The sequence below is a fragment of the Prunus dulcis genome, chromosome 2, assembly GCF_902201215.1.
Source record: "Prunus dulcis chromosome 2, ALMONDv2, whole genome shotgun sequence".
Classification (NCBI taxonomy): domain Eukaryota; kingdom Viridiplantae; phylum Streptophyta; class Magnoliopsida; order Rosales; family Rosaceae; genus Prunus; species Prunus dulcis.
Genome location: NC_047651.1, coordinates 6,707,313 through 6,719,260, shown reverse-complemented (window position 1 = coordinate 6,719,260; position 11,948 = coordinate 6,707,313). Strand labels below are relative to the sequence as shown.

Here is an 11,948-nt window from a genome sequence, read left to right as displayed (position 1 = left end):
ACAAGAAGCTGAGAATAACCTTTGATGAATTTTTTAATTCCCATAATACCATCATTAATTTTAAAAATGCCATTGTCTAGCACCCCCACCATCACCTCCTCCATCACCACCGCCACCACCTCCTCCTCTACTAGCTTTGCCACCACCAACACCTTCACCTGCAACACCACCCCACCAACAACACCTCCACCATAACCACTAACTTCACGTCCACTTATACCACCAAAACCATCTTCACCACCACCAGCTCTATTACCATCATCATCACCACCACCACCATAACATAGTTAGCATATAACACTATCAATATCATGTATGTTTTAGTCATTATCTACAATTACAACAGTTTTATATTAAAATTTACCAAACTGTGTTGACATTGTTTTTATACTAACAACAATTTGAAAATAATGTTTACAAAACAAAGAACTGTTTTACTCTACAGCTCATTATTTTCAAAACACAACAAAAGCAGCTTCCTGAATTAGTTTAACGTTTGGATTTGTAATCATTCTTGTGCAATTGCAAGGGCATAACAAGTTTTTTTGGTTTAAGGTAATACAAGATTCAAAAAGAAAAAGAAAAATAGAACTATAAAGAAACACGCAATAGCAAATCGGAAAATAGCAAGTCGAAAAAGCAAAAGGAGAAATCCTTCTTCCAATTGGAGAATTCCAAACCCACTACTTGGAGAACTTCTTTTTCGAATTGGTAACATCATAGCTGCTCCAAACCAAATCTTTCACACATCCACTCATCGGTTCCAATTGGACAACGACAACTTCACTCAAGCTCAAATTGGAGAAATGGTTTCACCAACCGTTCATTCACGTTCTCCCTATACCAATTAGGGATCATCATGCCCAATCCAAATCTCCTATTCAATTTGAGTTATGGGAATCTCAGTAAAAAGAAAGGAGACTCATTCACGTTCTCCTTCTACTTCTTCAATTGGGAATCATCTTCCCAATCTAACCTAGGCTTCAATTTTTCATTTCCTTTCCAATTTCATTTGGGCTTTGTTGATTTCCTACCCTAATTGTATTATTCTTTTCTTATTTAAATAACTATTTGCCTTTGTTGCAAGTACAAAAACCTATTTTCTAAAAATTGTACTCATGGGAGGCGTTCTCTCGAATTGGAGCTAATTCCCATCGATCTAGAGCTTGAGTGTATGGTATGGAAGCATCAAATGCAACGTTCTTTACCAAGCCTAGCTATGGGTGATCTAGTTACCATGATGGAGATAACCCACCACCACCACCACAACGACTACTACGACGTCTTAGGGACTACACTACACCAGCGAACGCCTCCCTTGCGTACTAAGATGTCTGTGTGAATTTTTTATTTTGTCACATGGCAGAAACTTGGTTATTCACTCTACCAGCTAATAGCATTACTACTTGACAGCAATTACACACAAATTTCCTAAACAAATATTATCCAACATCCAAGACATTGAATTACAAGAGGGAGATTTTGACATTCACACAGAAGCCTAATGAAGAGTTTCATGAAGCATGGGAGAGATATATAGAGATGTGCATAAAGTGTCCACATGTTAATATTGATTCAGATACACAGATGAATATTTTCTTTGACGGACTTAATCCGACATCTAAGAGCCATGTTAATGCATCAGCTAGAGGATCATTGTCAAATAAATATGCAAGGGAGGCATTTGAACTATTTGATATGATGGCTACAGAATCTCATCAATGGGCAGCAGAACATTCACATAAAAGGGGCATTTTTGAGTCATCAGTAGGTTCTCCCAACATGTCTACACAAATGGAAAAAATGGAGAAGAAAATTGATGCGAAATTTGACATTATTTTTCAACAAATAGCAAGTTCTACACAGCAGCAGCCACCTGCAACAACAGTTTGTAGTATTTGCAGCATGGCTACACATGACATAATAGGCTACCCGCATAAAGAATCCTACCCAGAGCTTGATGAGCAGCATGTTAATATGATGAACAGCTATCAAAGACCTAGGAATGATGGATATGCCACTCAGTACAATCCAAGATGGAGGGATCACCCTAATTTCAAATAGGGTGACAATCAAAATAATGCAAAACCATTACAGCATGCACAAAGACCATTTGCTCCATTCAAACCAACTTTGGATTATCAGCTTGCTAAATTGGCAGCAACAACTCAATCATTCATCGAGGGCAACAATCAAAGATTTCAAAATGTTGGAGTATCAATTAAAACTTTGGACAACTAGCTGCACAGATTTCAGACAGAGAAAAAGGCAAATTTCCTAGTCAAACATTGCCTAATCCAAAAGGACGTGAAGATTGCAATGTTGTCCGGTTGGAAAGGAGCAGCAAGCAATGGAGAATAATGCAGAAAATTTTGCAGCAGCATAACCTGCCAAAACTGCAGAAAAACATAATCTGGCATATCCCGAAACTGTCCCAAAACAGGTTTTACCCTCCACTGCCCTATCCTAACCGTGTAATTCCTAAAGCGAGGGATCAGCAACTCAAGGACTTTATGCAGACACTATCCAAAGTTCAAATCAACATTCTATTGCTGGATGCGATCAAGAAAATTCCATCATATGTCAAATTTTTGAAAGAAGTTTGCAGCAGCAAAAAGAACCTTGCAGATTTGGACAAAGTCTTTTTGACAAAACAGTGCATCGCAGTTTTGCTACACAAGCTGCCACCTAAGAAAAATGATCCAGGGAGTTTTAATATTTCTTGCACTATTGAAAATTCTAATTTTAAAATTGATTTGGGTGCAAGTATTAATTTGATGCCTTTTTCTATTTTCCAGGGATTAGGACAAGGAGATTTAAAGCCTACATCAATTATACTTCAACTGGCTGATCGTTCAATCACTTATTCAAGAGGTGTTATTGAAGATCTAATTATTAAGGTTGATAATTTTTATCTACCGGCAGATTTTGTGGTTTTAGACATGGACGAAGACTTTCAAACACCTATTATTTTGGGGAGGCCGTTTATGGCAACAATTAGGACTTTAATTGATGTGGAAGCTGGAACATTGACTTTACTGGTTCAGGACCAATCTGTGGTGTTTAATTTGTTTGAGGCAGCGAAATGTCCTGCTGAACAGCAAGAATGTATGTGCATTGATGTGGTAGACAGTATGGTTCAAGACAGTTTTTATGACAGTTCCCGGATCTATAAGGAAAGACCTAAAGCATTTCATGACAGTCAAATTTTACGGAAGGAATTTCAGCCAAGGCAAAAGGTTATGTTATTCAGTTCAAGGCTTAAGTTATTTCCAGGGAAATTAAAATCTCGCTGGACTGGACCCTACCCGGTGACTCAAGTTTTTTCTCATGGGGCAGTTGAAATAACTAATAAGGCTAAGGGAAACGCATTCAAGGTAAAGGGTCACAGACTGAAACCCTACATAGAGACACCCTTTGACATTACAAATAAGTCTTTGACTCTGAAGGAACTAGTGATTTGACCATCAAGCTTCTGTAAAGTTTAGCTACAGATTTCAAATAAAGCGCTTATTGGGAGGCAACCCAATTTTTCTAAAGTCTTTACTTCTTTTCAATAAATAAAAAAATTAAAAAATAATTTTTGTTGCTGTTTTCTTTATCTAGTTGTTTTTATTTTCTTTCTACTCCTAGCACATAATTGATTCAAGCCCCAAAACGCAATGCCATCAGGCCTCAGGCAACCCACTTCAGCCCATGGGCCATAGGCCAAATTATGATCCCTATTCATTAGAACATACATGAGATTTTGAGACCACCAACTATTTCTTTTTCCGTACTATCAATATCTACGAGTTTTATTATATATAAAAAAATGCCAAAGTTTAGAAGTGCTTAGGGGAAGTGTCTTTGGAGTTTGAATCTGAGGTCACTCATCCATATAAGCAAATGTTCTTACCATTGAGCTATGGTTGAGTTAAATGCAATATTTTGATGTACGAACATGAGATGAATATCCTAAGACACGCATAGTGCATTAGCTAACTGGTCTTATTGAATCAAATCAAATGATGATTTATTTGTGTTTTATACTCAAATAATAAGTCACAAAATAGAGCTTCTCATATATTATTTGAATTTAAACTAATCCAAATGATACGTAGATCATTGATTGTACCCAATACACATGTCATAAACTCAAATATTATAGGATTGAACTTCCATAAAATGTAAATATAAACTCATGAAAAGTTTTCATTAGTGTAATAGTGTGGCTCAAAATGTGATGGAGCAAGCAACATCTACTTTAATATATGTTACATATATTATTATGTCACTAATTGACCAATGGTTGCTTGAAAACATCCTTCTTCTTCTTATGAATGATGAGAACATGGAAATATTGTAAGTGATATTGTGGGACAAGAAAACACCAAAGTTGGGTGCAGCCATTGTGGTTGGAATTGGAAAACATAGCCCAAAACTAAAGCCATTGATTTCGAACCATTATCACCTCCCATTACAAGAAAAATTACATATAACAATATGAGGTTAATGTGCATTTAATGTGTGAATCATCATGTTTAACAACATGCGTTTAATGCGTGTTGTGAATCATTCTTTTTTACAACATGATATAATTGCGCGTTGTTAAAACGGTGAATAAAAAAATTATTTGCAACGTGTAGGTATTGCATGTTGTTAAAGATTTATTCTACAACATACATAGATGCGTTGTGAGTTTGATTAACTACTACAATATGCCTTGCATGTTTTGAAATATTTTTTTAATAAATATTTTATGCGGGACCAAAAACCCCCTTTTCGCAAATTTTTGTTTGTTTGTTACTCGTTCTCTACAGTCTTTCCACTTCCTCTTTCTCTACTGTCTCTCTCAAGCTTATAAAAATAAGAAGCCACACCCTTTCTCAAAATCTAAAATGCGTGTTCTAAAAAGTCCCTCTCAACCTTTTCACTTCCTCTTACTCTACAACCTCTCTCTCATCACTCTCAAGCTTATAGAAACAAGACATTTCTCTATAGCCTCTAGGAAATTTGGTAGTGTTAGTTGCCCTTTGTTTAATGTTCCTAGCAGTATAACAATAGTGAGACAATTTATGAAAATGTATGATGAGCATAAGTTGAAGTTGAAGAAAGATTTGAGGGAAACTAGAGTTAGCCTCACTACTGACACTTGAACAAGTGTCCAAAACTGTAACTATATGATGCTAACCAGTGGCGGATCCAGGAATTTTCCTTGCAGGGTCAACGTCTAAAAGGCAAAAAAGTTCTATACAAAATAGACCCAAAAAATTGAAACGATAATATTACAATTCTTAATTAATAGAAAAAACCACATTACAATTGTCCACGACGAGTTTTCATACTCTGAAAACGTTGCATTATAGAGTCATTATCAATACAAATAAACACATCTTTCTCAATGTAAACAAGTAAGCTATCACTCAACCATTAATCTCCCATTCGATTGCGAAGTGGACCTTTCACAATATTCATAGCAGAAAATGCTCTCTCCACAAAAGTTGTTGCAACCGGTAAAGTTAAAGCTAATGTGATAAGCAAATAAACATAATTAAATGTTCTATGCAAGCCTTTCTCCACCATTTTTCTTGCAAGGCTACCAATGCCCTTCAATTGAGAAAAATCGCTCCTCGTACGCATATGATGAATATAAATCCCAAGTTGATCTTTAAGTGCCAAGAGGTCTCAGGGAGTAAAATCTTGAGGATAAAATTCAGCAAAATGAAGTAGCTTTCGTTTGTCAAAAGCTATGAATGAACAATCCGGGCTCAAACATGCCAAACAAAGAAGTAACTCAGTATTTACCTCACTGAAACGATGATTTAATTCCTCAAGTTGCCACTCAATGATTTGAATAAAGATATCCACACGATAATGATGGAGATGTGTTATTCTAGGAGCTCTCCGATGTGATCTCCATTGAGCTACATATGCATCATCCATGTTTGGAACCTCAATATCATGTTTGCCACAAAAGGAAGATACTTGATCAAGCAAGGCTTCAAATGCATTCTCTCTCATGTGTTGTAGTTGGTCCTTGCAAACTTTGTCTAAAGTCATTGCATTCTAATATCTTGGTCTTTCCTTTGTAATGCTTGTGACAAGTCATTTGTGGCTCCCAATATAGATCTCATGAAAAATAGGTGAAATACAAACTCAAAAGATTGTATTTCTCTCAATGACCTATTTGCTTCACCTAGATTATCAGTGGAGCCATCCTCAATAATAAATTTGAGCACTTTCACCACAGATTTAAACATGGAAATGATACTAAGTAATGTACCATAATGTGAGTTCCAACGTGTATCACCCGGGACGCTTGAGACAAGTTTCTTGATTTAAGCCTCGCCCTGTTGGAAAAGTATCTTTTTCTAGAGCTTCCGTAACATCCTTTTGTAGTTGATCTCTAAGAATGTCACGACGCTTGCACGATGCTCCAACAATATTAACCAAGCTATTGCAAGATGTGAAGAAAGTGGCAATATCAGCATTTCCCTTTGCCACGGCCACAAGAGCTAATTGAAGTTGATGTGCAAAACAATGAATATAATAGGCACAAGGATTTTCTCTTAAAATCTGTGTTTTAAGACCATTGAACTCACCCTTCATATTACTAGCTCCATCATATCCTTGTCCTCTTAGCATAGAAATGCTCAATTCCTCTTTTGCAAACAAAGTGTCAATAGCCTCCTTTAGTGAATTTGATGTAGTGTCGCTAACATGTTGAATGCCCACAAATCTTTCAATTACATCCCCACTTTTGTCCACATAACGAAACACCACTGCCATCTATTCTTTAACTGACACATCATGCGATTCATCAACTAATAAAGAAAAGAATGCACCATCCATATTCTTAATGATTTTCTTAATAGTTTCAGTGGCACAAGCATTCACCAAATCTTTTTGAATTGTTGGAGCTATTAGCTTGAGATTCCCTGGAGCATTTTCTAACACAACGGCCTTAACTTTCTCATCATGATCAGCAAGAAATTGTAAGAGCTCCAAATAATTCCCCATGTTGTTTGAAGTGTCACTCTCATCATGGCCACGAAAAGGAAGACCTTGCTTCAACAAAAATCTCATGCAATCAAGAGAAGCTGTCAAGCAAATACGATAATCAATACGAGCTTGGTCTGATTGCTTGCCCAAAACTGTTTGGATTTGTTGCTTCTGATTCATAAGATCTATATAATATTGTCTAGATTGATTATGAACACTTCCAACACCTCCAATATGATTCTTGAGTCTTTCTTTCTTCTTCCAATTTCTGAAACCCATCTCTGTGAAGGCATCACTACACCCATGACCAATTTTGAAATTGGATTTGAAGAGATAACAATAAAAGCAAAATGCAACATCTTTACTTATACTGTACTCCAACCAGTCAAACTCATCAAACCACTTGACATTAAAACGTCGATCATACCCTGAAAGATCGATTTGTGGAAATGTGTGATTCTTAGGTTGACAGGGACCTTTTTGTAGATATGCTCTTTGAACTTTGTCTCGAATGTTAAGATCATAATCTAAAATTTGAGGTTGAAGTCCAGGGTCTGCAGGAAAATTATTCATAAGATCTTGCAACTCACTTTTTTTCAAAATACCCACATCTCTTGAAATACCCACATCTCTTGAGTCTGAACTACCCACATTATCCGAACTAGAAGTGGTTGACAAGAACTTTCTCTTAAAGTATCGTTCCATAACTTTATATGCAAAAAAACATACAAACTAATTAACAATCTAAATTTCAAGATTTTTTTCTAACTAACCAAAATAATAAAAAACTTCTAACAAATACAATCCACAACAACAAAAATGTACAATAATCTTTATTAATCAATTAAAGCATAATAAAAGATTAGAAATTAGGATAACATAATTTCAATTTGAGAGATAAAATCCATCATATTAAAACATACAAACTAATTAAATCATACAAACTAACATATAATTAATTAAACACTCTGATTCATTCAAACTAATCAACATATTAATCAATCTCATCAAAGCATAAAAAGATTACTAAATAGGATGACATACTTTCAAGAGAGCAAATTTCAAAGCTAATTGAATTTGGGGTTTGCTGCTGCCACTTGATGAGGAGAACGCCAGTGCCGGAGGATGATTCACGTGGAGAGGCCTTCAGATTGAGTGAAAGTTGAGTAGAATTAGGGGTTGGGGTTGGGGATTTAGGGTTTGAATGAGAGGAATGAGTGAAAAACCCATTCCCCAATCTGTTTTATCGATCTGCTGTGCTGCTGTGGGTTTTTTTTTTTTTTTCATCTGAGCCAAAACAACGTCGTTTTGGTCAGTTCTAAAATTTTTTAAAACACTCACTTAAATGGAACGACGTCGTTTTTACTTCAGGAACAAAAAAAAAACTACTTAAGTGGAACGACGTTGTTTTGACGTCAAGAACTTAAAAAAAAAGAGATAGTGTTGGCCTTGTGTGTGCGCTGCGCAGCTCTTGGCTATGGCAGCTCCCTCTTTGGGGCATTTCATCAAACACATTCTGGGCATTTGTAGGGGTCAAGTTCTTCAGCTCCTATGGAGGATTCCGGGCTTGCGGGGCTCAATTGGCCCCCTTGCCCCTATGTGGATCCACCACTGGTGTTAAATGCCCATTTCATTAATTGTGAGTGGAAAATGCACAAGTGAATTTTGAACTTTTGTGTGATTTCCAATCACTAAAGAGCAACCATAGGGAAGCTCATTAAAAATTTTTTACTTCAGTAGGGGATAGAAAAGGTGATGGCTAATGATGGATAATGCATCTACCAATAAAGATGCTATAAAGTAGGTTAGGTCAAAGTTGAATAGAATGGATAAAGCAAAACATGTTTTGCAAGGGAATTACCTACATGTGCGAGTTGTGCTCACATCACAAGCCTAATAGTAGGTAGTGGTTTGAAGAGGCTTTCTAAGTCTATTTTGGCCAATGCTGTTAGGTATGTTAGGTCTTCTCCTCAAAGGTTGGAGTTTTTAAAAACTTGTGTGGACTCAAAGGGACTGTCCATCAAAGGTATGGTTTGCATGGATGTCCCCACAAGGTAGAATTGAACATTTATAATATTGGATGCAGCCTTCAAATATATAAAAAAGCTTTTGTAAGAATGGGAGAGGATGATGACAACCCTTTCTTGGCTTAGTTCAAGGAACGAGAACATGAAGTTGATGAGGATGGTGTAGTTGTGAGTAATAGTAACCATATTAGGGTTGGACAATCAAGTGAAGAAGATTGGGACAATGCTACTATTTATGTGAAGTTCTTTTTATGAGGTCACACTAAAGGTAAGTGCCTCTTTGCACCCCACTACCAATAAAGCTTTCCATTCCATTTTAGCAATAGAAAAAAAGATTGATAAGTTGTTTGTGTCACCTGAGATGGCCACTGATTCAAAAACAGAGAGAGTGTTGGTTGATACGGCATCCAAAATGAGAGAAAAATACAACAAGTATTTTGTCAAATTTGAAGATATGTGCTACTAGTTGTTGCTATTATTTTGGACCCCAGATTCAAGCTTAGGCATGTGACACATCTGTTTAGGAAAGAGAAGTTTGATGAGGCAGAAGTGGAAAACAAAACCAAGGAGATAAAGGAGGTGTTGATGTCTATGTGTGAAGAGTATGCACCTAGATTGGACGGTAGAATTCACATGAGAAGTGAGAATGTAAATTCTGCTCCACATAATCTGAATTAAGATTCACAAGATGTTGATGATATAATGGATGATTAGATAAAAGTGGTGGAAGAGATTGAGGAGGATATAGTGGCACATGAATTGGATACCTACTTGTAAAATCCTTTGGAATTAACAACCAAAGAGTCCTTTTTTGACATCTTGTTGTGGTGGAAGCTCAATGGTCCTAAGTACACTTTGTTGGCAGCAACTGCAAGGGATATTCTGTTTTAGCACTCGGGGAAGAGTAATTGATTCATTTAGGAGTTCATTAACTCCTAGATCAGTGGAGACATTGATATGTATGCAAAATTGTTTGAAGGGAGATGACATTTCCACCACTTTAGAAGATGAACCTACTCCTGAAGAATATGAGTTTTATAAGTGTTGAATTAGGTATGTTATTACTTTATAATGTTGCATTTATTTTTAATTTGATTAGGCTTTTTTCTAAGCATTTTTAATGATTGTGTGGATTTATTTTCTATAGAATATGCAAGTACTGAAGCTGCCACTAGTACAAACACAGTAGCTTCAGATACAAAGGGAAATGGACATGCCAAGTAGCCTGCTCTTTTTTTGTTCTCTATAACCTGTTTTGTTAATGTAAAATTTTTCTTTGTGTTGTAAACTTTGGTTGAGATTTCCATTATGTTCTTTTTTTTTTGGTTTCTTTTCTGTTGTAATTAAATCTGCAACCATTGAGGTTTGTTGAGTTACTTTGAGTTTGAGTCTTGATTCTTGATTTGTAATTCATTTGGCATGTCTTGAATTGATTGTATGGGGCTTGATTCTTGATTTGTAAATAATTTCGTAGATCTTGATTGTATGAGGCTTGATTTCTAAAAGGCAATGTATCATATGGGAAAAATGGCAGGTCTTGTTTGGTTATGGTATGGCTCAAACGTGCCTTGAGAAACATCCATATTGTCTCGTCCCGTACCATCCCAATTATCCTTTCCGGGATTGACACTGGGAAGTCCTTCATCTTGTGTCATCTCGTATCGTGCCCAATAGTGTGCCTTGAAGTTGCTCTCATTAGTGGAAAATGTGATAGTGGGTTAACTTTATTGTTAACTTTATTATTTTTTATATTTATGAGCACGAACCGGTCCTAGACGTGCTTAACTGGGCTTGCCCAATCTTGACCCAAACCCAACCTAATCTTAAAGTAGATTGAGCCAATCGAGCTTAAACAATGGACCAAGTCGGGCCGACCCACTTCAGCCCATGGGCCTCAAGCCAAATGGTGATCCCTATCTCAATCCCCATATCTTCAGTCTTTTATATTGAATTGTTGATTAGTAAACAATAAGAAAATTGATGTTAAAGAGGAAATTCCCAATGAAAAGCTAAATAAAAAAGAATTTTGATTTTCCTTCACGTTTTCACAAATATTTGTTTTATTTAAGGAGGTAAGTTTTGTTCATCCAACCGTAGTGAGTACTAGAAAAAGCCTCAACATTCACAAGTTTATCGGACATGGTAATAGCACACATGCCTATATATCCCAACCTAACATGGAAAAACATTGTAGCTTCTCATCTTTCCATATTTTAGTGGGCACGGTACATCTTCCCTTTTTATTGATGTTCCACTTCGACATCTAAACATTGTTCACATGTTCCCCTCTTCAAGTGGAACAACCATGAATTGTTTCATTCCTCAGTGAATTATGCAATGATGGAATAATAAATCTTTATAAAATCTGAATTTTTTTAATAGACAAAATTACATATCCAACGCATTATCAACACTAACTGTACACAGCCTCCAACTACATATTGTACCGAAAGACATCTTTGTTTTTCTAGAATTACTGCATATGTTACCGTTGTAATTATTTAGGTTAACAATTCTTTCCAATATAATCGAAAAGAAAATATGTGCTAATGGGAAGCCACCACCAAATATGTGCTAATAGGAAGCCACCACAGTGGTGGTGGCTTCCCCTCCCACCATGGCACCCCAGTTCGAACCTGTTTGAACTCCAATGTAACACACAAAAAATGCAAGAGTGCATAATTATCTTTTGGCAATGGAACATCTCTACTATTATAAAGCCAAGCCAAGAGCAGTTGGGGTCACAAGTTTAACCCAAAAAAAATTGGATAGGCCCCTCAAACAAAAAAAATCAATTGCTGCTGGAAAATTAATATTTAAAGTTGAGATGGGTATTGTCGTAAAAAGGACAAAAATAAAAAAGTGAAAACCGAAGAGATGATCCAACTTCCACATTCAGAAGAAAATATCACTCTTTACTCCACGTTCAGGGATAAT

The 11,948-nt window shown here is 36.2% G+C and overlaps 2 protein-coding genes and 1 non-coding gene across 3 annotated transcripts; 1 reads left to right on the top strand and 2 right to left on the bottom strand.

Annotated features, from left to right (window-relative positions):
* Positions 1-1,464: 1,464 nt before the first annotated feature.
* On the bottom strand, positions 1,465-1,571 carry LOC117620438. Its single transcript, XR_004584775.1, has one exon. It is a non-coding gene; the product is annotated as a small nucleolar RNA R71 (small nucleolar RNA).
* A 789-nt stretch (positions 1,572-2,360) lies between these two features.
* Positions 2,361-3,464, top strand: LOC117618022. The gene has a single exon (XM_034347653.1). It carries the CDS (start codon positions 2,361-2,363, stop codon positions 3,462-3,464), a length of 1,104 nt encoding a protein of 367 aa, XP_034203544.1.
* A 3,307-nt stretch (positions 3,465-6,771) lies between these two features.
* Positions 6,772-7,689, bottom strand: LOC117618021 (zinc finger MYM-type protein 1-like). The gene has a single exon (XM_034347652.1). The coding sequence runs from the start codon at positions 7,687-7,689 to the stop codon at positions 6,772-6,774; it is 918 nt and encodes a 305-aa protein (XP_034203543.1).
* Between the last annotated feature and the right edge of the window lie 4,259 nt (positions 7,690-11,948).

What these genes read in the sequence shown, in the direction of transcription:
- LOC117618022 (XM_034347653.1), top strand. Translation starts at nt 2,361, where the DNA reads ATGCAGAAAATTTTGCAGCAGCATAACCTGCCAAAACTGCAGAAAAAC.
- LOC117618021 (XM_034347652.1), bottom strand. Translation starts at nt 7,689, where the DNA reads ATGGAACGATACTTTAAGAGAAAGTTCTTGTCAACCACTTCTAGTTCG.